The 25,183-nt window shown below is 47.4% G+C and overlaps 1 protein-coding gene across 1 annotated transcript; it reads left to right on the top strand.

Moving 5' to 3' along the window:
• The first annotated feature begins 374 nt into the window (after nt 1–374).
• PSCA (prostate stem cell antigen) lies at nt 375–24,816 on the top strand. The gene is given in 4 exon segments (XM_060419954.1): nt 375–2,720; nt 23,764–23,853; nt 24,603–24,662; nt 24,665–24,816. Coding segments are annotated over 4 exon segments (432 nt in total). The 5' UTR covers nt 375–2,590.
• The last annotated feature ends 367 nt before the right edge of the window (nt 24,817–25,183 follow it).

The following is a 25,183-nucleotide window of genomic DNA, read 5'->3' as shown; positions in this document are numbered from 1 at the left end:
TTGACGCTGTAATGAGTTGAGATTTGGGGACCTTGGGATGGGGTGAATGTATTTTGCATGAGAGGCAGAGGACGTCCAAGCCCGAATGCCCAGAGCCCTGTGTGACTGGGTCACCTCACTTGTTATCAGTGACTGTGGATGCTACTGAGATACACTTCTTGAGGTGGGAAATTATTCCGGTTATCCCATGGGCCGGGTGTCATCCGTCACAGGCTCTTCATGAGGGGGAGGAAGGAGGCACAGGGCTGGAGAACCATGGGACCGTGGGAGCAGAGCCAGAAAAGGAGATGTGAGGCCAGACCTAGGAGGAAGGGGCCACGAGTAGAGGAATGCAGAACTTTTAGGACCCGGAAAACAAAAGAAGGCATTCTCGCCGGAGCCTGCAGAAGAACCAGCTCTGTGGACACATTGAGTTCAGCTCTAAGACATGTCAGACTTCTGACCTCCAGAACTGCAAGAACTTGTTTGAAGCCAAGTTTACAGTCACTTGTTAGACGGTAGCAGCGGGGAACTTAGATGGATTTTCATAGCTTCTTGCCTTGGCTCCCAGGATGCTCCCACCCTTGGTCCTCCTTCCTCTCCCTCCCCTGCTGATTGCCACCTGGCCAACTTCACCTCTGGCTCTCTCCTCTCTGTCCACACCCGCTTCCGGGATCTCCTCCAGCCTCGCGCTGTGCCTACCAGCAAAGCAGGCAGCCGAAATGTACGGCTCCTGCCAGGACCCCGCCCACAAGCTCTAGCCGCGTGTGCCCTACCCAGCGGCCAGCGGCCCCTCATAGCCTTCTAACGCACCGTTAACCAGCCGTCTCTAAGCCTGGGTGCACACGCCTCTCGCCCCGGGAGCTTCAGCTTCACACTCCCCACCGGAGTGAGTGGCAGCTCCACGTCTCCATCTCTCCGGCCAAAAACCCAGCCATCCCCGCCCTCTGTCTCTCATCCCCTTCCCCCAACACGCGCACTCTGGCCTCCACATCCAGGCAGCATCTGGCCTCTGCCCGCCCCTCTCTCTGGTCCAGGCCACTCTGACCCCGTGGGCAGCGACCCGGACTCCTCTGCATGGGCCCGCTCTGTCCCCGCGGGGCACTCTGCTGCCACCTTGTGGGCACAGGATCACTTGCGCCTCCCCGAACCTGCATGGAGCTCCGTTGGAAGCTCCCACAGGCTCACTGGGAACGCAGACCTTGTCTCCAGGACTGAGTCCACTCTGGCAGAGAGGAAGGGGTCTGGAAGACACAGGAGGAGGAAGACCATCCCCTGGTGCCACTTGAAGCCTGGCTGCGGAGGGCCCCTTCCCCTAAGTATCCCCCCAGTGCGCAGGGTCTGGCCCCAAACCATGCCAGATGGTCCCCAGCCCGGAAGTCTCGGAAAGGATCTGGCTGAGTGGACGCCCCCGCATCCCGTGCGCCCCAGAAAGGTCTTCCTGGGCCACCAGGCCTGGCTGGGTCCAGCTGTCACTGAGAGAGTCAGTTCCTAGGCAGTTTGATAAGTCCAGAGTCCCCGGGGAGGAGATAGGGGTCTGGGGTTCTCGAGGAGAAGGAAAGGACAAACTTTTTTTTTTTCTTCTCTACATTCCTTAGTCCTTAGTCGCATAAAACTTTTTTTTTTCTTTAAGCCGGGAACACAGCAAACAACTCAGTTTAAACTCTGTGCTAGGGATTATATAACAACAGTGTATCCTGCTTGAGGACAGTTTCTCCTTTCTGAAAACCTTCCGACTAATCCTGATATTTTAAATATATATGAGGGAATGGGTCTGGTAGGATCTTTCTATTGTTAAATTCTAATCCTGTCAGCCTAAAATGTAACCTGTGGGAGTGGGTCTGCTAAAATTTTTACAACCTCGAGACATTCTTTTGATTTATTGTAATAACTAATTTAAAAATATACAGCTCCCTTGCTAACACTAGCGAGGGGGCCACTCTCCGTCCCCCTTCTGATGCCTACGTCAGAAGCTTTGTCTGTCCCTTTTTCACTTTAATAAAACTCTGCTACACAAAAGTTCTTGAGTGATCAAACCTGGTCCCTGGTCCCGAAGCTAACTCTTCTTCTTTGGAGATCACGAATCCGACACCATTCCTTCATCGTTAAGTGTCAACTACAGATTGCACTTATCAAGAGCATTGACAATGATGAACAACAAAGGCACTCGCCATCTGCCTCTACGGAGACTGAACCCCATCCCCCTGTGGCTGCTGACCTGCAACACACCCTGAGGGAGTTCAGGGTGGAGTGAGGCACTCTGTGCTCCGGGGAATCTCGTGGGACCGGTCTTTAGATAGTTGGATGTTTTTAGGAACAGATTTTGTGATCTCAATCCTTGCATCTCCTCATATCTAGAGAAGCTCTAAATCCCTTCCTGGTGACATCAGATCCTCATGACTAACAAAAACCTTTTGTAAAATGAGTGCTTCATGGTATTGAACTCCCCCTTCCCCAAAACCTTACATATTGACCTTCCCCCCACTGCCGCGTTGGAGCAGTCTCTCAGAGCTCTCTGAGATGCCACCTCCCAGGCTGCAGGTCTCATTTTGCCCCAAATAAAACTTAACTCACAACTCTCAAGTTGTACATCTATTTTTAGTCGACATTTATGGCGACCGATAAAGCGACCCAGAGTGGACTTCCTTCCTGCGACCGGACTCCACGAGGAACCGGAGCTGTTGTACCAGCAGCGGCCCCTTGCGCCCATCCGCCTCCTCAGGGAGTGCAGACGGATTTGGGTAAGTCTCTCCTGGTTCTTGGGTCTCCCGTATTGGTTGAGATTCTGAGTTTTATTTGGCGGTGGAGGCGGTTACCTGCCCCCTCCCACCAGGAAAGACACTGGGGTGGGGGGGCCCGGGTGAAACATCCGGGGCATACCCACTCATGCTCTACACACTGAGTGGGACTCAGTTGAAAGATACCGAGGAATTCCCACAGCCAGGCAAAAGATGCTGGGTTGGGGGCTGGCTGAAAGATGCCAGGAGAATTGCCCACCCAGTGGAAAGGTACTGGGTAGGGGGGCTTGACTGGGAAAAAAATCAAGGAATACCCAGGGCTCGGCTGAAAGATGCTGAAGTCGCTCCGTTGTAGGGGACTGAGTAGTGTTGGCTGTGTGGTTAAGTAAGAGGCTGATCTGACACTAAATTTGACTGCCATTGTAGAATTTGTCAGGGTAAAAGTGAGGAAAATACACGAGAGCTTTGCTCTGAAGAAAAGGGACAAGACTCCTCCCGCTGGTTTCGGTTTTCTCAGATGGCTGAGAAATTTACAGGAGTGGTGGAGGCTTAGTCCTCATACCGTGCAGTGGTCCCATGGGGAAACCCACTCATTAATTAAAATACTCGTTCATCCAGGGGTCGCACATAAGAACTGCCATTCAGTGACCTGAGCAGCCATGGTGGTCTTAGATTGCCAGAGGCAGAACCTGAGACACGTAAGATGAGCTGAAATGACTCTGGGGTGACTCCTGGAGGGGTTAAGCTCACAAGCAACACATGGGCCCACCACACAAGTTCGCTAGTGACTTTTATCCCTGACAAATTCAGCTTAATATGGGATACAGAATCTCTCAAAAATAGAAACAAAGGGATGTCAGAAAGCCAGCTTCTGACTAACACTCATGTACAATACACATGGAGCTCATACTTGCAAGTACCTAGTTAATTGGAGAAATTAAACTAGAAGAGATCTTAACCTAAAATGGCCAAGCTGGGGTTCTTTGATATTCTAAAAGTTTTTGTGTGCACAATTAGAGAAGGCCGGCCATGCTTTGACTGGTATCTAGAAGCTTCTAAAGCGGGAAATGATAGAGTAACTTCTTTGCAGCAAATCAACACGAAATGCTTGCAACTATCAGAACTAAAAAGGCTGCTAGCACTCACTTTGCCAGGTCACAGGTCTAGGTGGAACTGGGAAGTCACATTCGGCATTTATGCCATTCGGCTTTTGATTTGGGGGCATCACTTTACCATCTTTGGGGGGCACTCTTGCCACTTGGCTTTTGATTTCTGGGCATCTCTTTGCCTTTTGTTTCATTTGGAGTGTGACTCCTGGCTGGTGAAGTTCCAGTTTGGTTTGGTTTGGTTTGGTGGTTTGGTTTGAGTGCACAGACATCTGATACAAACTATTCTACCTAATATGTGAATTGCTCACTCTAAGATTCCACACCCTACCTGGGAACCCCTTGGAAAAAATTTTTTAATGACTGGTTAATCTATAGCTATGATCCAATGACAAGAAAAGTGGCCTAAAAATATTAGATCTTTATTGACATAGGATAGGAAAATGAACTGAAGTTCCCTTATGTCCAGGACTTTCTCCTGTAATTAACAGCCTGGGGCTGATCAAACTAAGACACCTACTTCCCCAGAGGGACAATCCGTACTGGGGCCAACCTGCCCTTTTTAGCAGGGCCAAGTTGAGTACTAAATTTTGGTCTAGTTAGTCTAAATTTTAGCTATAAAACTATGGTCACCAAAAAAAGAATTACAATTTTTGACAACGTGGTCACAATATTCTTTAGACTCTAGAGGAAACTTAGAGAAAAAATTTATCTCTTTAAGAATTCTTGCCCTGAGGAAATAACTCCTCCTATACCTTTAGACCAGAGCTCTCTGGATCACTTATCTAGACCATATCTAATTCTTGAAACCAAAAGGAACAAAAAGGGGAATAAAGCCTTTTAAAATCTTACTCCAAACATTTTTTTATTCATAACTAAGTTTGGAAAGCAAAACTATAGGATCTCTTGTGTCTCTTTGCATGTATGTATATCTGAGTGTGTGTCTTTTTTTTTTTTTATAATATTGCTGATGGCTGAGATCAATTTGTAAATGAGCTCTAATCTGCTGCTGCTAAGTCACTTCAGTCGTGTCTGACTCTGTGCGACCCCACCAGGCTCCCCGCCCCTGGGATTCTCCAGGCAAGAACACTGGAGTGGGTTGCCGTTTCCTTCTCCAGTGCATGAAAGTGAAAAGCGAAAGTGAAGTCGTTCAGTCGTGTCTGACTCTTAGAGACCCCAGGGACTGCAGCCTACCAGGCTCCTCCGCCCATGGAATTTTCCAGGCATTTAATTGGCCTTAAAAAAAAGAAGTAAGCACTTACAAATCAAATAATTCTAAATACAAGAGAAAGTAACCTAAATGAATTTCAGGTTCACATGAATGAACTGGGAAATATTCAGTATTAAATACCTGATATTAATGTTTGTCTAAATAATGTAGGCATGTCTAAGAGTAATTAACATTAAGCAGAATATTTTCATTGTACCTAGGTTTAATATTAGTTAAATATTAGTATATCTGTTACAAATTTGTCAGCAAGGAAATTACCTAGCGTGAAGAAACTTCTAAAAAAATGTACATGAAATGAGAACTCTATTAGGAATGTCTGTCTAAAATAGTCTATCCAGATTGGGGTAACTTGAACTTCTAAGGGTTGTGCTAAATCAAGTGTTGGAAGTCTAATGAATAGCTAAGTCATTTCCAAATAAAATAAGAATTTGAAACATTTACTACTAAACACTCCCTCTTATAGAGGAATTAAAGAGATTTAGGATTAAAAATAAATGATGTTTGGTGCCATCCTAAAATGTTCTAAGAAAATGTCACGCGAGTCTATGTTCCTCGATTCTTTGTCTCGTCACAACAAAGGTTTGGAGTGACGGACATTGAAGCCCCCTCGGTGTGTCGCAGCTCTCAGGTCTTGGATAGACCGTGTTATAGCTCTCAGGTCTCAAATGGACCGTGTTATAGCTCTTAGACAAATCAGTGTTACAGCTCAGTGTTACAGCTCTATTTTATTTAGAAGATAGCAGGAAAATCCATCTTCGAGGCATGAGGGCATGTCGATCTAAAGACACGAGGAGAGGAGCGCCTAACAAAAACAAAGGGTTTAGAAATTATCACTGGTATTTATGCTCACCAATCTATAAAATGCTAATATAAAAGTCAGCTTTTGGTTGCTTAAGGGAAGTAGGAAGTGTGTTTTCGGTAAAAAGGGTATGAGAATGAAATTGCATTTTGTGAAGGGAAAAGGAAGTAAGCCTGACTTACAGGTGGCTTTTTAGGATGGAAGATGACAGTAATGGGTGCAGAAAGCGATGAGGTTTGTGAAAAGTGAACCCTGAGGAGAAGAGTTTTTTATATGGTTATGTTGCTGCTGCTGCTGCTGCTGCTGCTAAGTCGCTTCAGTCGTGTCCGACTCTGTGCGACCCCATAGACGGCAGCTCACCAGGCTCCCCTGTCCCTGGGATTCTCCAGGCAAGAACACTGGAGTGGGTTGCCATTTGGTAGTTAGAATAGGGAAAAGGAGTCCAAAATGGCAGTGGCTAAAAGACAAGGAAGGGAAAAGCCCGCGAAAATAAAACAAAGGAAGGTCCGAGGACAGGAGTGAAGACCTCAGGTATAACAAACAGCACTCCTGGCTAAGCCCAATTTGCATAGGGCAGGCCCAGGGGGAGGAAAAACCACGTAAAAGGAGGAGCCAAAGCCCGCCCTCTCTCTCCCTCCCTACTCCCCGCCGCCTCCTGCGTGTGCTCTTTTTCTCTCTCTCCCGCGTGCTGGCGTCCTCCTCCACTCTCTTCTCTTCAAGTCTTTGGGTTGCATGCCCTCACACTTTGAGGATGGATTCTCCTGCTATCTTCTAAATAAAATAGAGCTGTAACACTGATTTGTCTAACAGCTATAACACGGTTTGTCCAAGACCCGAGAGCTGTGATGCGCCAAGGGCTTTAATGTCTGTCACTCCAAATCTTTGTTGTGGATGAGACAGACCGAGGAATATGCACTCGCCTGACAGTTAGGACCAAGTTTGGGGCTTCCCTGGTGGCTCAGATGGTAAAGCATCTGCCTGCAATGCTGGAGACCTAGGTCCCTGGGTCAGGAAGATCCCCTGGAGAAGGAAATGGCAACCCACTCCTGTACTCTTGCCTGGAAAATTCCATGGACAGAGGAGCCTTGTAGGCTACAGTCCATGGGGTCACAAAGAGTCGGACATGACTGAGCGACTTCACTTCACTTCAGGACTAAGTTTACCTTTTAAGTAAAGTAAGCTGGTGCATACACTTGAATTTAGCTTCTCTCTCTGTTAAGAGGATACCTTTTCCTCAGATATTGAACTGCCTTTGATGATGGATTTAAGTTTCTTTTACTCTTTTTTTAAAATTTTTTTTAACCTTTTTATTTTTTTATTTTTATTTTTACTTTATTTTACTTTACAATACTGTATAGGTTTTGCCATACATTGACATGAATCCAGCACGGGTGTATATGCGTTCCCAAACATGAACCCTCCTCCCACCTCCCTCCCCATAACATCTCTCTGGGTCATCACCATGTACCAGCCCCAAGCATGCTGTATCCTGCGTCGGACACAGACTGGCGATTCGATTCTTATATGATAGTGTACATGTTACAATGCCATTCTCCCAAATCATCCCACCCTCTCCCTCTCCCTCAGAGTCCAAAAGTCCGTTATACACACATGTCTTTTTTGCTGTCTTGCATACAAGGTCGTCATTGCCATCTTTCTAAATTCCATATATATGTGTTAGTATACTGTATTGGTGTTTTTCTTTCTGGCTTACTTCACTCTGTATAATCGGCTCCAGTTTCATCCATCTCATCAGAACTGATTCGAATGTATTCTTTTTAACGGCTGAGTAATACTCCATTGTGTATATGTACCACAGCTTTCTTATCCATTCACCTGCTGATGGACATCTAGGTTGTTTCCATGTCCTGGCTATTATAAACAGTGCTGCGATGAACACTGGGGTACATGTGTCTCTTTCAATTCTGGTTTCCTTGGTGTGTATGCCCAGCAGTGGGATTGCTGGGTCATAAGGTAGTTCTATTTGCAATTTTTTAAGGAATCTCCACACTGTTCTCCAAAGTGGCTGTACTAGTTTGCATTTCCACCAACAGTGTAAGAGGGTTCCCTTTTCTCCACACCCTCTCCAGCATGTATTGCTTGCAGATTTTTGGATCGCAGCCATTCTGACTGGTGTGAAGTGGTACCTCATTGTGGTTTTGATTTGCATTTCTCTAATAATGAGTGATGTTGAGCATCTTTTCATGTGTTTGTTAGCCATCCGTATGTCTTCTTTGGAGAAATGTCTATTTAGTTCTTTGGCCCATTTTTTGATTGGGTCGTTTATTTTTCTGGAATTGAGCTGCAGAAGTTGCTTGTATATTTTTGAGATTAGTTGTTTGTCAGTTGCTTCATTTGCTATTATTTTCTCCCATTCAGAAGGCTGTCTTTTCACCTTGCTTATAGTTTCCTTTGTTGTGCAGAAGCTTTTAATTTTAATTAGATCCCATTTGTTTATTTTTGCTTTTATTTCCAGAATTCTGGGAGGTGGATCATAGAGGATCCTGCTGTGATTTATGTCGGAGAGTGTTTTGCCTATATTCTCCTCTAGGAGTTTTATAGTTTCTGGTCTTACATTTAGATCTTTAATCCATTTTGAGTTTATTTTTGTGTGCGGTGTTAGAAAGTGATCTAGTTTCATTCTTTTACAAGTGGTTGACCAGTTTTCCCAGCACCACTTGTTGAAGAGATTGTCTTTACTCCATTGTATATTCTTGCCTCCTTTGTCAAAGATAAGGTGTCCATATGTATGCGGATTTATCTCTGGGCTTTCTATTTTGTTCCGTTGATCTATATGTCTGTCTTTGTGCCAGTACCATACTGTCTTGATCACTGTGGCTTTGTAGTAGAGCCTGAAGTCAGGCAAGTTGATTCCTCCAGTTCCATTCTTCTTTCTCAAGATTGCTTTGGCTATTCGAGGTTTTCTGTATTTCCATACAAATGTTGAAATTATTTGTTCTAGTTCTGTGAAAAATATGGCTGGTAGCTTGATAGGGATTGCATTGAATTTGTAAATTGCTTTGGGTAGTATACTCATTTTCACTATATTGATTCTTCCAATCCATGAACATGGTATATTTCTCCATCTATTAGTGTCCTCTTTGATTTCTTTCATCAGTGTTTTATAATTTTCTATATATAGGTCTTTAGTTTCTTTAGGTAGATATATTCCTAAGTATTTTATTCTTTTCATTGCAATGGTGAATGGAATTGTTTCCTTAATTTCTTTTTCTACTTTCTCATTATTAGTGTATAGGAATGCAAGGGATTTCTGTGTGTTGATTTTATATCCTGCAACTTTACTATATTCATTGATTAGCTCTAGTAATTTTCTGGTGGAGTCTTTAGGGTTTTCTATGTAGAGGATCATGTCATCTGCAACAGTGAAAGTTTTACTTCTTCCTCTCCAATTTGGATTCCTTTTATTTCTTTTTCTGCTCTGATTGCTGTGGTCAAAACTTCCAGAACTATGTTGAATAGCAGCGGTGAAAGTGGGCACCCTTGTCTTGTTCCTGACTTTAGGGGAAACGCTTTCAATTTTTCACCATTGAGGATAATGTTTGCTGTGGGTTTGTCATATATAGCTTTTATGATGTTGAGGTATGTTCCTTCTATTCCTGCTTTCTGGAGAGTTTTTATCATAAATGGATGTTGAATTTTGTCAATTTTTTTGAATTTATCAAGTTTAGATTTATGGCCCAGGATGTGATCTATCCTGGAGAATGTTCCATGAGCACTTGAGAAAAAGGTGAAATTCATTGTTTTGGGGTGAAATGTCCTATAGATATCAATTAGGTCTAACTGATCTAATGTATCATTTAAAGTTTGCATTTCTTTGTTGATTTTCTGTTTAGTTGATCTGTCCATAGGTGTGAGTGGGGTATTAAAGTCTCCCACTATTATTGTGTTATTGTTGATTTCCCCTTTCATACTTGTTAGCATTTGTCTTACATATTGCGGTGCTCCTATATTGGGTGAATATATATTTATAATTGTTATATCTTCTTCTTGGATTGATCCTTTGATCATTATGTAGTGGCCTTCTTTGTCTCTTTTCACAGCCTTTGTTTTAAAGTCTATTTTATCGGATATGAGTATTGCCACTCCTGCTTTCTTTTGGTCTCTATTTGCATGGTATATCTTTTCCAGCCCTTCACTTTCAGTCTGTATGTGTCCCTTGTTTTGAGGTGGGTCTCTTGTAAGCAGCATATAGAGGGGTCTTGTTTTTGTATCCATTCAGCCAGTCTTTGCCTTTTGGTTGGGGCATTCAACCCATTTACATTTAAGGTAATTATTGATAAGTATGATCCTGTTACCATTTACTTTATTGTTTTGGGTTCGGGTTTACACACCCTTTTTGTGTTTCCTGTCTAGAGAATATCCTTTAGAATTTGTTGGAGAGCTGGTTTGGTGGTGCTGAATTCTCTCAGCTTTTGCTTGTCTGTAAAGCTTTTGATTTCTCCTTCGTATTTGAATGAGATCCTTGCTGGGTACAGTAATCTGGGCTGTAGGTTATTTTCTTTCATCACTTTAAGTATGTCTTGCCATTCCCTCCTGGCCTGAAGAGTTTCTATTGAAAGATCAGCTGTTATCCTTATGGGAATCCCTTTGTGTGTTATTTGTTGTTTTTCCCTTGCTGCTTTTAATATTTGTTCTTTGTGTTTGATCTTTGTTAATTTGATTAATATGTGTCTTGGGGTGTTTTGCCTTGGGTTTATCCTATTTGGAACTCTCTGTGTTTCTTGGACTTGGCTGATTATTTCCTTTCCCATTTTAGGGAAGTTTTCAACTATTATCTCCTCAAGGATTTTCTCATGGTCTTTCTTTTTGTCCTCTTCTTCTGGGACTCCTATAATTCGAATGTTGAAGTGTTTCATATTGTCCTGGAGATCTCTGAGATTGTCCTCATTTCTTTTAATTTGTTTTTCTTGTTTCCTCTCTGATTCATTTATTTCTACCATTCTATCTTCTATTTCACTAATCCTATCTTCTGCCTCCGTTATTCTGCTATTTGTTGCCTCCAGAGTGTTTCTGATCTCATTTATTGCATTATTCATTATATATTGACTCTTTTTTATTTCTTCTAGGTCCTTGTTAAACCTTTCTTGCATCTTCTCAATCCTTGTCTCTAGGCTATTTATCTGTGATTCCATTTTGATTTAAAGATTTTGGATCATTTTCACTATCAATATTCAGAATTCTTTCTCAGGTAGATTCCCTACCTCTTCCTCTTTTGTTTGGTTTGGTGGGCAACTCTCCTGTTCCTTTACCTGCTGAGTATTCCTCTGTCTCTTCATCTTGGTTATATTGCTGCGTTTGGGGTGGCCTTTTTATATTCTGGTAATTTGTGAAGTTCTCTTTATTATGAAGCTTCCTCACTGTGGGTGGGGTTGTATCAGTGGCTTGTCTAGGTTTCCTGGTTAGGGAGGCTTGTGTTGGAGTTCTGGTGGGTGGAGCTAGGTTTCTTCTCTCTGGAGTGCAGTGGAGTGACCAGTAATGGGTTATGAGACGTCAAAGCTTTTGGGGAAACTTTGAGCTGCCTGTATATTAAACCTCAGGGGTGTGTTCCTGTGTTGCTGGAGAATTTGCGTGGTATGTCTTGTTCTGGAACTTGTTGATCCTTGGGTGGAGCTTGGTTTCAGTGTAGGTATGGAGGCATTTGATGAGCTCCTATTGCTTAATGTTCCCTGAATTCAGGAGTTCTCTGATGTTTTCAGGCTTTGGACTTAAGCCTCCTGCTTCTGGTTTTCAGTTTTATTTTTACAGTAGCCTCTAGACTTCTCCATCTATACAGCACCGATGATAAAACATCTAAGTTAAAGATGAAAGTTTCTCCACATTGAGAGACACTCAGAGAGGTTCACTGAGTTACAAGGAGAAGAGAAGAGGGAGGGGTAGTTAGAGGTGACTGGAATGAGATGCGGTGAGATCAAAAGAGGAGAGAGCAAGCTAGCCAGTAGTCACTTCCTTATGTGTGTTCCATAGTCTGGACTGCTCAGAGGTATTTATGGAGTTATACAGGGAAGAGGAGAGGGAGGAAGTAGACAGAGATGGCCAGGAGGATAAGAGAGAGGAATGAGAAGGAGAAAGACAAATCCTGCCAGTAACCAGTTACTTAGGTGTTCTCCACCGTCTGGAACACCCAGAGATTCACAGAGTTGGATAGAGAAGAGATGGGGGAGAAAAGAGACAGAGGCCACCTGGTGGAGAAACAGGAGAGTCCAAAGGAGGAGAGAGTGGTCAAGCCAGTAATCTCGCTCTCAGATAAAATTGGGTAGTGAAGTTTGGGTTTTTAAATGTACAAAATTGACAACAAAAACCAAAGAGCAAAGATTAAAAATCTAGAGTAGAGGTTGGATTTTCAAAAATATAATATTAAAGAAAAGAAGCAGAAGGAAAAAGGAAAAAAGAAAGAAAAAGAAAAGAAAAAAAAAGCCCAAGATTAAAAAAAAAAAAACAAAACACCAATAACCACCCAAAGACTATATATGGTGTTTGCCTTTAAAAAAAAAAAAAGTCTTTTTTTTTAATAGTAATAATAGGTTACAGAAATAAAAATTAGAGGAGAAATAGAAGACTTAACTATTAAAAAAAGTTAGAAAAAAAAGGAATGATTTTAAAAATAGTAAAAATATATCTGGCTCTTCTCTGATGTTGTGGGCAGTGTGGGGTCACTTCCAAGGCAGTTCCCTCTGTTTAACTTCTTTATGCTGGTTTTTTAGGTTCATTAGTTCATTCACGCTGTGGGGAGGGGGGATGCTGCAAACAAACAGCGCTGTCCTGTGCACACAGTGTCTCAGCCCCGCTTGACCTGTCCCTTCTCGCGGTGTACAAACCGCTCCGGCTCTACGATGCTCAGCCAGGAACCGTCTGAGGCCGGCCCTAGGCTGCGTGCACTTCCCCGGTCTAAGCCGCTCAGGTTCGGCGCTCAGGCAGCCCTCAGAGGCACAGATTTGGTTGGGACTGCGTTTTGTTCCCTTCCCGGGTCCGAGTAGCTCAGGAGTTTGGCGAGCGCGATCGCTGCGACTTGTCGCCTTTTCTGCCTCTGCTGCTCAGTTTTCTGGGTGGACCACTGGCTCCCCTTGTGAGGCAGATTGTGACTGTCCAGCACCCCCAGAAGTCTTAGCAAAGAAGCCTGCTTGCAGTTAGGTAAGTGAAGTCTCTCCGGGTCTGCAATTGCCCCTTTCCAGCCCTTATGGCTCTGGCTGCCTGTCCCCGGTGGGGGATGGTCTGCAGCCGGCTTTTCCGTTCCGTCCTTTGTTCTGTGCTCGGTCCTGGCGGTGTCTTATGTTCGAGCTTTTCTCGTGGTAGCTATCCCACAGTCTGGTTTGCTAGACCAAGTTAGATCGTTCTGGTTGCGCGTGGGGCATTCCTGCCCGATTCTTGCAAAGCCCTGCAGCCCGCGCCTCCCGCGCGTCCCTGCCCTGCCCCCACTTCCCAGTGGCGGATGCAGGCGTCTGCGCTGCTTTTCCGCTGGGGGAGTTACTGTTGGGCTTGTAATCTCTTGGTTTTAATTATTTATTTATTTATCCCTTCCTGTTATGTTGCCCTCTGTGTTTCCAAGGCTCGCCACAGACTCGGCAGGGAGAGTGTTTCCTGGTGTTTGGAAACCTCTCTTCTTAAAATTCCCTTCCCGGGACGGAGCTCCCTCCCCACCTCCTTTGTCTCCTTTTTTGTCTTTTATATTTTTTCCTACCTGTTTTTGAAGACAATGGTCTGCTTTTCTGGCTGCCTGATGTCCTCTGCCAGCCTACAGAAGTTGTTTTGTGGAGTTTGTTCAGCATTGAAATGTTCTTTTGAGGAATTTGTGAGGGAGAAAGTGGTCTTCCCGTCCTATTCCTCCGCCATCTTAGGACCGCCCTCCGTTTCTTTTACTCTTAAATGATCTGTTCTGAAATCCCTTACTGTTACCTTGGCTAAGTGAATAATACTGTTTCACAATGACCTATAATCCTATCTGACTGAGTGTTCTAAACCTTTTTGATATTTGTTGACAAAGCTTCCTAAATCATTCTAATGAAGAAGATTTCTGGCTTACTTTGGGATGCTTCAGAGGGTCCCTGAAACATCCCAAAGAGAGATATTACACTGATTAGGTTCATTTTGTATACAGAATAACATGGGAGTATTGTCAAGTGAGTAATAAGTCTCGGGTTATAATGTATGGTAAATGTTACTAATATCGGAGAAGGCAATGGCAACCCACTCCAGTACTCTTGCCTGGAAAATCCCATGGATGGAGGAGCCTGGTGGGCTGCAGTCCATGGGATCGCTAAGAGTCAGACACGACTGAGCGACTTCACTTTCACTTTTCACTTTCATGCATTGGAGAAGGAAATAGCAACCCACTCCAGTGTTCTTGTCTGGAGAATCCCAGGAACAGAGGAGTCTAGTGGGCTGCCGTCTATGGGGTCGCACAGGGTTGGACACGACTGAAGCGACTCAGCAGCAGCAGCAGCAGCAGCAGCAGCAGAAACTGTATGGAGTTCCTAAAATTTTTATGTTTAGGTAAAATGTTATCAGGCATAATTCTAGTTACTATCTCAAAATATTGTCATAGCACTAACCAAGTTTTGCCAAAATGCTTCCTCTTCAAGATTTATAAAAAGGACTTTTGGACAAATGCCCGGTCTAATGAAAAACCTGATGACTTCACAAAGGTTAACAAAAAGACTGAACTGATGAATATGCTTGTAACTTTTATGGTTTCTATCTGAAAAATTACTGATTTGAATCTGCGTTTTCCAGGTGTAAGAAAAAAAAAAAAACCTTCCCCTCAAACTAATTATGACAGTAATTGGTAAAATTATATTTTATAAACAAATTGAAACTTTATCTTTTCTCTATATCTGAACCCTCCAGAGATTGGAAGCTCTTAGTTTCCAGCAACTTTATCAGATAAGTTAGGAAGGTTATCTCAATAACAGGGACAGAGATCTCAAGGAATTTTGGAGACCTTGAGAAGGCAAAAATTTTCTTAGCTCTTTTAGGCAAAATCTGATAAGCCTTTGGCATGACTTTTCTAGCCCTGAAAGGTTTTATTTTAAAACTTCAGTCTGAGACTGTATAAAGTCTCAGCAAAGCAAAAAAGTCTTTGATCAATTATGGTTCTAGAAGTCATCAGGCCAAGTTTATTGAGACCAAACCTATATTACAAACACTTCTTACTTTGGTTATATCTGGTAAAAATGATGGTGATTTTAGGGACAAAGAGATGTTTCAATGAATGTTAAATCCCAGTTTGTTAATGGAGGTCTGTATCTACTATTTCCTGGATAGTTCTTTGCTGTTAGGATATATTAATGCAAAATTTAATTAAATTATTAAACGACACTCTAGGGTTGTTTCTGAAGCTTGTCTCAGTAATCTGTCTTTGGATGAAGATCAGATGCCTCACACGTGACCTTCAATCAAGACTGGAAGACGACAAAATTTAAGGAACTGTCTCCAACCTGGAAGGACCTTTCTATCAGGTTCTCTGAACTAGCTCACACCCAGTGAAACCAAACGGAAACTGACTCAGGGTTAACTCCCACTTCCAAAGGACCCTGAGCTGCACTGGTCCATAGAGAGGCCTGCTGACCTCAGATTCACCTTAAAACAGTGCTCAAACAGAGGAAACTACACCACAGGAGGATGAGAAGAAGATGACATCACCCAAGATGCTGATCTGACTTTTATGATTGTTTATAATGTTTTCCTGATTCCTTGGACCTATGCCTATCAGCCACATGTTTTCTATCATGGACATTGTCTCATCCATTAAAAGGAAAACTCCCCCAGTTATGGGGAAGATCTACATGGTTAACACCAGGCTATGGTCATTTAGGTTTAAAGGCTCCTCTATGTTGGAATGGTTAAATCATACTAAAAATGATCAACCTGCTAATTATGAGACAAGGCTGGGTGCTTTATGAACTATGCCTATTATTACCCATAGAGAGAGTGATTGGTGTGGAACTCAGGGGATTTGTGGCACTAATTTATGCCTTCACATCTACAGGGATGGATACGAAGGTGTAGCTTGGGATTCCCATGAATTTAAGCTCATCAGTTCAGTTCAGTTCAGTCGCTCAGTCGTGTCCGACTCTTTGGGACCCCATGAATCGCAGCACGCCAGGCCTCCCTGTCCATCACCAACTCCCGGACTTCACTCAGATTCACATCCATCGAGTCAGTGATACCATCTAGCCATCTCATCCTCGGTCGTCCCCTTCTCCTCCTGCCCTCAATCCCTCCCAGAAATCCCAGGGCTGATCTCCTTCAGAATGGACTGGTTGGATCTCCTTGCAGTCCAAGGGACTCTCAAGAGTCTTCTCCAACACCACAGTTCAAAAGCATCAATTCTTCGGCACTCAGCCTTCTTCACAGTCCAACTCTCACATCCATACGTGACCACAAGAAAAACCATAGCCTTGACTAGACAGACCTTAGTCGGCAAAGTAATGTCTCTGCTTTTGAATATACTATCTAGGTTGGTCATCACTTTTCTTCCAAGGAGTAAGCGTCTCTTAATTTCATGGCTGCAATCACCATCTGCAGTGATTTTGGAGCCCCCCAAAATAAACTCTGACAGTTTCCACTGTTTCCCCATCTATTTCCCATGAAGTGATGGGACCGGATGCCATGATCTTCATTTGCTGAATGTTGAGCTTTAGGCCAACTTTTTCACTCTTCTCTTTCACTTTCATCAAGAGGCTTTTTAGTTCTTCTTCACTTTCTGCCGTAAGGGTGGTGTCATCTGCATATCTGAGGTTATTGATATTTCTCCCGACAGTCCTAATTCCAGCTTGTGTTTCTTCCAGTCCAGCGTTTCTCATGATGTACTCTGCATAGAAGTTAAATAAGCAGGGTGACAATATACAGCCTTGACGTACTCCTTTTCCTATTTGGAACCAGTCTGTTCCATGTTCAGTTCTAACTGTTGCTTCCTGACCTGCATACAGATTTCTCAAGAAGCATGTTAACAAATTAGAGGTAATCCTAACCAATCTATCATTGGTATGATCCCAGTGTGTCAAAGATCTGTATTCTACTGGTATGACCACTTAGCAGCTTGTGTGTGTGTGTGTGTGTGCGTGTGTGTGTGTGTGCCTTCAATGGTGTTGGAGGATGTAATTGACCATATCTAAGCCTTAACAACTTCCATAAGCTTTAAATGGTAGTAACTGGGCTATTAGCCTATTGAATTCTGTGTCTATGATGAGAAAGGCAGTGCTAGGCAACTGCAAGGCCCTTGATACCTTATAGCATCTCAGGGAGATATCTGTGCTATAATTAAAATTGAATGCTGTATTTTCATACCTGATAAATCCTTTAATGTAACACATTTGAACCACGTGAAAAATCAGATTTCTGCTTTAAGTGATTCATTCCCTAGTCTTGACGATCTTTAAAAAAAACTGGTGTGGGAGGCTCAGGGCTAAAATATTTACTTTTAATTCCACTAATGTTATTAATATAATATTTGTATTTTGCTTGTTTCACAAGATTATTATTTCTTGTATTACCAAGTATTTGACTGAGCCTCCAGTGGAAATGAGGACTAGACTTGAAGCAGTGGATCAAATGAATAGCTCGATATATGATCAATGACTGTAGCAGTGTAACTGTAGGTATGAAAAGATGCAACAAAGGAAATGCTTCCCTGGACCATAACTAGAAGACAGGTGTCCAGAGATCTTTGACTGTTAAGACCTAGTCCAGTAATAGCACATTGAGTGTTTTAGGACAAAGACCTTCAAAACTGGGAACGAGGCTTCCCAGCAACGCGGGACAAAATGGTCATGAAATGCCCCCCAGAGTATGGATGTATGACCACGAGGGGCTGTGTCAACTACAAATTGGCACTTACCAAGAGCATCACCAGCAACTGAACAACAAAGGCATTCGCCATCTGCCTCTACGGAGACTGAACCCCATGCTGCTGCAGCTGCTGACCTGCAACCCCCCCCCGAGGAAGTTCAGGGTGGAGTGAGGCACTCTGCTCCAGGGAATCTGGTGGGACCGGTCTTTAGATAGTTGGATGTTTTTAGGAACAGATTTTGTGATCTCAATCCTTGCATCTCCTCATATCTAGAGAAGCATTAAATCCCTTCCTGGTGACATCAGATCCTCATGACTAACAAAAACCTTTCGTAAAATGAGTGCTTCATGGTATTGAACTCCCCCTTCCCAAAAATCTTATATATTGACCTTCCCAGCTGCTGCTTTGGAGCAGTCTCTCAGAGCTCTCTGAGATGCTGCCTCCCAGGCTGCAGTCCTCATTTTGTCCAAAATACAACTTAACTCACAACTCTCAAGTTATACATCTGTTTTTAGTTGACATAAGCTATCATCACCATCCTCTGAGTCCACAGGACTCCTGAGTGCTGGGATCCTTGGTCCTCAGCTGGGGCCTCACTGGGGACAGTGGAGCCGCTCCCCCAGGTTTTGGACCCTAGAGTGGGGAGACCAGAGCCAGGGCAAGGGTTTTTCACGGCAGAGGGGACTTTACCTGGGGGATGGGGGTGCAGCTGCGGCTTCTGGGCTCCCCGACTTCACTCTGCATGGATGAGAGGGGGGCACCTTCTCTGCCACCAGGATCCTTTGGGACAGAGACCCCCAAACCCAGGATGGACATGTCCTGGTGCTGGCCAGGTGGACAGGGTCTCCAGGGGTCTGTTGGCAAGGGCCCTTGTGAGGTGGGGTCTGCCCTGCAGCCAGTCCTGCGAGCCCCGGTGTCACCCTGGCAAGACCCAGGAGACCCTAGAGCCATGTGAACAGGCAGGATCCCCAGGGAACTGGCTTGGCCCATGGGCGGGTAGGTGGAGGGCCATCAAGGAAAAGAGTCCCAGGAGGAGGCTACAGAGGAGAGGGGGCTCAGGGGACATCACAGCAAAGGCACTCGCTGACCCTCTCTGCCGGAAGCCAGCACGGGAGATCCCACCCATGGCAAAGGTCATGAGGAAGAGACCTGTCGGGCAAAGGCGAGATCAGGCCTCGAGGGACCCCCCCCCCCGGACCTTCCTGAGCATCTACCCCAAAACCAGAATCTGTCTGTCTTACTATTTTATGACTTTCACCAACTCCTCTGACATTAGCAGGGGGCTATCCCCAACCACCTTTCTCTGGAAAAAGTTAACTTAGAGCTCCAGTTAATAGTCTCCTGCATATAAAAGGAGTGTCTCAGCTCAAACCTCTCTGATGGCTCTCTAACTTGCCTGACAGGTTTCCCCGGACTTTTACAACTGTGCACGTGATTGTTTACAGCCTCCCAACCTCTAGAGGCACGGGAAGCTTAAAACATCTTAAAGATATAGAGCCTTTTAAAGAGCTAAGAATTATATTGGTGAAGGGTTTCATTGTTGAGTTAATGATTGCCACCAGGCCTCCATATCATTTATCTTTTAGGCACCTGGGAGGATATTAATCAATGTAATTGGGATGCAGAAATACGAATATAGTAGTTTTGATGTTAGCAATACTATACTTTTGAGTTAATGAATTTTCTCTTTATTATAAATCACTGTACTCCTCTTTCTTTGTAATAAATCGTTGTATCCTTGCTATGTAAGAATGTAACTTTATTTAGTGCTTTCTGAGAGTGACACCAGACTTTAGAAAGAACAACACTTTTAGGGCAAATAAGTTTTCTCGTTGACGGACCCTTATCAGAAAAGGATCATAAAATGCTAATAGGCCTCCTGGCCAGAAAATGATGTAAATCACCTAAGACCTGTGTATACAGATAGGTGTGCAGAGAGAAAGCCTGGTCTCGATAAGGGTCAGGGCTGCTGACCCTGCATGACTTTGTATTTTCCATTATTCTCTATGTACAGCTTAAGGTATATAAGCTCCCTGGAAAAATAAAGTTTTGGGCCTCGCCTCATCATTGCTTGGCTCCCCCGTGTCAATTCTCTCTTTCTTTCTTTCTTTCTCTCTCTCTTACTCTCTTTTCAGGCTGATCCCCTGGAGCACAGGGGCTCGCTGTGTTCACTTTTCTGCCTGGGCTTCTAAGACCCACGCAAGAGGGAGCCCAAGGTGGGGCATCCTCCACTATTCAAGCGGGCACCTGTGGCCTACGTGAACAGTGTAAGCCCCTTGTCTTGGGACTTTATTGGCTTTCTGTGTAAACCAAGGAATATCGGCCTCTTTCTATTTTCTTAACTGCAACATTCTTTCTTTATCTCTCTATCTTTAAATAAATCCTTATCTCTCTATATATCTCTAAATAAATAAATAAATCTCAGTCGCCAACACCGTCCACGCTTCAGATACCCTGGATCCAACCGGGGCTGGTCCCCGGTACCTCTCCACCCCAGGAGGGGCTCCAGGGAGCTGGGCAGGCCTCCCAGGAAGTTGGATCACCGAAGGGTCCAGGTTCAGTGGACGCCTGAGTGGCAGCGTCAGAGCTCAGATTTTGACCCCAGTGAGAGCTCAGTTTAGGGCCAAGAGCAGAGCTCAAATTGTGATCAAGGAGTGGAGTTTAATAACGGTCTTCAGGGCATCAGGGCCAAGGTCTTCACTATCTGAGCTGCGGCTGTTAGTCATCTGTCTCAGTCAGCTAGGGCCACCATAACAGAATGCCACAGGCTGGGTGACAGAAACAAGGCAATCTACTGCTCTGTGATCAGCGCTCCTTGCAGGCAGGTGCGAGTTGGGCCTCTTCCTGGTCTGCAGGCGGCCCCCTTGCCCTGTATCCTCAGGTGGTAGGGAAGGACGGGTGCCCAACCTCCTGACCTGTGCAGCCCTCGTCTCTGAGAACCATCACATCGGGGCTTAGTGCTTCAGTGTGTGAATTTGGGGAGGACACCGTCCAGCCCTTGGCCCCTCAAAATTCACATCCTTCTCACATGCACAGTGCACTCACATCATCCCAACAGCCTCAGAAGCCCTAACTCATTACAGCACCAACACGGACGCCTAGAGCCCAAAGTCTCCCCTGATCTCTCACCGCACGTGGCTGAGGCCGGGTAGGATTCATCCTGGCAGATTCCTCTCCAGCTGTGAATCTGTGAAGCCAGACGAGTTAATACAGCAGTGGGATAGACTGAGAACAGACATTCCCACTGCAAAGGGGGAAACTGGAAGGAAGGATGGTGGGTTCCAACCCCAGCAAAGCTGGTCCTGCCTGGTGTCAGCCGACGACTCTGCTGTGACTGCAGGCGTCGGGCAGCGCTCTCGACCTGCGCCCCTGGACACCAGGAGACCCCCATTAGGGCAACCGAGAAGGTCTCCAGGCCCTGCCAAAGGTCCCCTGGGCCGCAGAAGTAATGCTGCCATCTGAGAACCACTGCCTCACAATGACCACTTCATATCAAATCACATCGACAAACACAGAGGCAACAGTCAATGTTTGAAGAATGAGTTTTCCAGGCTGGTGCTAGGTGCTGGGTGCCTTGAATACAAAGACAGATAAGAAGGTCCCAGCCCAAGGTCCCCCGGCCCTGGTGAACTGGAGTGAGGGTGGGGTGCACACAGGTGGCCCCAGTGGAAACAGCAAAGGCACAAGCATTTTGCTTTCCATGTGAGGCAGTTGAGCCTGGGGCGGGTGATTGCCTGAGGGGGGCGATGGCCTGGGGATTGGCGGGGGGGCGTGGGGTTCAGAAAGTTCCAAGGGGGGCAGCCTGGGCAAGGAAGGTGTGCCATGCTGGTGCCACACTCACCTCTGCTCAAGGTCAGGTTCCTCCCCGTCTCTGGGCCCCAGGCTCTTTAGGACAGAGCCCAGCCTGTGGGAGCCGGGGGCTGGAGGGTGTGGGAGACCCAGGGGTGCTGAGCCACGGGAGGGCCAGGATTCAGGCCACCCCTGTCATCCGGGGCTGCCCCCTGCTGAGGCACCCACCTGTCCCTCAGCTTCCCCACGGCCCAGGGAGTGCCCCCAGTGCTCACCCTCTAGCAGTGTCCTCTCCACCTGTGACATGCCCTGGCCCTTTTCCAGGGTAAATCAAGCAGGGGAGTAGGATCTGCTCCCTGAGGCCATCTGGAGGCCAGGAAGATCTGAGGAAACGAAAGGCACTCTCTCCCGCAGGGAGGGGCTTGTTGCCCCCAGACTCACACCGAGGCCAGTAGGCACTTGGTGCAGCCTGGGCCGTCAGCCCCTGCCGACACTCCAAGGGGTCCTGGGAAAACTGTTCACAAAGGTCAGGTGAAAGGACAGCAGGGATCACTCCTGGCCCCCAGGTCAACAGCGGTCACGAGCCACTGTTGCCACCCCCCACCGCTGGGTTCGGAGGAGTGCAGGAAGAGCCACGTTAGGGAAATTAAAATGGAAGAAGTCTTGTTCAGGCTTCAGAAGCCGGAGATCAGACCTCTGACCTGCTTCTGCCTTGCCTAGTCACTGCCTGGATTCTGTGCCTGCCTGCACGCACAGTCAGGTGACACTTTAGATCAGAAAGGGTCTTGGAATTCTTGAGTCCCTGAAGGGGTTGGTCTGGCCAACCTCCTGGGTCTAACTCACAACGTGAAGCAATCAGCATTGTAAAACTTTTTAAAAACAGAGCTGCATTTTTGTTGATGATGGTATCAGTTTGCAGCCTGGGCTTATAAGCAGGAGCCCCCAAAATTGCAATCTGAAGTCTCATCTGTGAGGTGGATGCACTGCTGGGGACCCTTTCCCAATTAGGACTCCAGATTGCTGGAGGGTCTTCCCAGAGCTTTTAAGTCTGGATAAGTAGTTGGCCCAAGCTGGTGATGTTTAATAAGTATTTACTTCTCTCTGTTATATATCTTTCTTTGCTTTTGTTTTAATGACTGTATATTAAAATTAAGTCAAATAGTCCTCTGTTAAATATTGAAATTGTTTATTTGTGTGTAACAAGTGGTTTCTTTTGTTAACAAATCCGTCAAACCTAAAACAATTTTCGGCAATACAGGTGGGTTCCCAGAGGCTGGCCGGAGGCGTTGATGGGAGAAGGGTGGGAAAGGGACACAGTCACTGCCACCATGGCCCTGGCGTGCCGGTGTGGCCGAAGAGCTGGCCTGCTGATGAAACTCCCACCCTCAGGTCTTGACGGTGGAAGCCTTTCTAGGCTCCTTATGGAACCGCCCTCTCTGCAAGGGTGGAGATGCTGCCTGCCGGCCTCCTCCTGGGGTGGCTGAGAAATGGGCCCCCATCCCCAGCAGGCTCTGCCTTCCGGAAACAGAGAGAAGGCCAGGGAGGATGCAGCCTGGCAGGCACTGCGGATCTGCCCCGCCCTGGGGCCTGGACCGTCGGTGTTGACTGTGGGCAGCTGACCCTGCCCTGCCAGCAGAGCGCTTAAAGCCGCCCAGGCTCTGCTCACCTGAACCCGCCACCATGAAGGCTCTCCTCCCCCTGCTCGCTGCTAACTTTGTCTTGCAGCCGGGTGAGGCTTGGGTGGGCCCCGGGGCAGAGCTGGGGGAGCAGGGCCCTGGGGGTGGGACGATGAGGGAGGCAAGAGGGGCCCAGAGGGAGGAGGTGGCTGGGAGGAGGCAAGCAGAAGGGGCTCGAGGCGCCGGTGGAGCCTGCGTGCAGGCGGGCTGCTGGCGGCCTGTTGGCCCTTCGCTGTGTGGACCTCAGCTTCGACCTGTCCTGCCCGAGGAGATGAATCACCAGGAGCTGGAGCCTCGCCCCAGGGACAGAGCCTGCCCGGCCAGGGATGCACCCACCACTCATTGCTCCGGGGACGAGGCCACTGAGAGGCACCTTGCCCGGTGATGCAGGCCATTTCGGAAGGGTCCTGTCCACCCTGCCCTCCCCTGCCTGGTGCCCCTCCCTCTCAGGAGCGTGGCATCGTGACAAGGCCTTAGGGTGGCTGGGCAGGGCGCCCCCATGTGCGGGACCCTTAGTCTGTGGCTCTTGTGCACGGGACAGTGCCCCCCGCTCCATGCAGGAGAGGAGTAAACGAGGTTCCTGTCCCCCGGCACTGCAGAGAGGGGCAGCCCATCACCCCACCCCTCATTCCCCCACAGGCACGGCCCTCCAGTGTTACTCCTGCGAGGACCAGGGCAACAACGAGGGCTGCCAGCGTGTGCAGAACCAGGGCTGGGCCGAGCGCGTCGGTGAGTGGCCCGATGTCCCCCTGGCCTCTCTGCGTACTGCCCTGCCCCCCAAGCTGTCCCTCGGACTCCCCGCCCCCCGCCCCCCCGCGCCGTCCCCCAGAGGTCCCCCCTGCCCCGAGCCCTCCGCCCGGACATCCCGCCCCCAGCGCCATCCCCGGACGCCCCCTTCCCCCTCCTGCGCAGTCCCCGGACGCCCCACCCCCTCGCCGTCCTGCGCCCTCCCCTGGACGCCCTGCCCCCGGCGCTGTCCCCCAGACTCCTGCAGGCGTTCCAAGGGCCGAGGATTGGGTCTCTGCACTGGACTGTTCATCCTTCTGACCACCCGCCCACCGGCCCCCTTGTTCTCCCGTCCTGGCACAGATATGGGCGCTCCGTTTCCCATCCATCCACCCCCGCCCTACCCCTTACGGATGGGACAGAGGACCCATCCGTCTGTCCCCTCACCCATAACCCGTCCCTTTCACCGCTCGCCCTCCACGCACCCGTTGGCCCTCGTCCCTCCCACCCTGCATCCACTCATTCACTGAGCATCTCCAGTGCCGGCAGAGGGTCTGGATGCCCGGGCATGTGGACATGGATGAGACCAGGCCCCCGCCCTCACAGGGCTTGGGGTCGTCTGGGGGTCGACCCAAGCTCTGGAGTTTCAGGCAAGAGTCAGGACAGGAGGCAGGCCGCAGGAGCTGGGCAGGGCAGGTTGAGTGCCCAAGGCCCAGCCCTGCCCAGCATCTCCATCGCTCCTCCCCCCACAGAAGCCATCGGTCTCCTGACAGTCATCAGCAAAGGCTGCAGCTGGCACTGTGTGGAGGACTCGGGGAATTCCTTCCGGAGCAAGAAAACGTCGCATGCTGCTCCCCCGACCTGTGCAATGCCAGCGGGGCCCAGGCCCTGCAGCTGGCCGGCGTCACCTGGGCGCTGCTTGGTGCTCCTGGCTGTCTGCTGCCCTGGGGCCGGGCCCAGCTGTAGGATCCAGGAGGACCCTGCTGTCCCCTGTGCCAGGCAGCAGTGTCCAGGGTCCAGGCCACGCCTGACACACCTGGCCCCGTCACAGACCCTCTGAGACCCTCACTCAGGTCAGGCAACGCGCCCTGCCCTTCCCAGCTCTCCGTGGCTCCCTCGAGGACCCCTGCCCAGCTCCCACCGCCCAGCACGCTGGGCTTCATGATGTGAGACAGCCGGCAGATAGCCCACCAGACCCCTGCTCAATATTCCGACACACCCTTAACCCTTGCTCAAGCACGTCTTCCTCTGGGAAGCCTTCCCTGCCTGCCCCTGCACGAGCTGAGACAGATTCTACCTGCAGCGTCCTCCACACCCAGCATGGAGCAGGCTC

This window comes from Ovis aries, chromosome 9, assembly GCF_016772045.2.
Source record: "Ovis aries strain OAR_USU_Benz2616 breed Rambouillet chromosome 9, ARS-UI_Ramb_v3.0, whole genome shotgun sequence".
NCBI classification, from domain to species: Eukaryota; Metazoa; Chordata; class Mammalia; order Artiodactyla; family Bovidae; genus Ovis; species Ovis aries.
The sequence above is the reverse complement of the archived record's forward strand: the minus strand, read 5'-3'. Positions and strand labels throughout refer to the sequence as shown.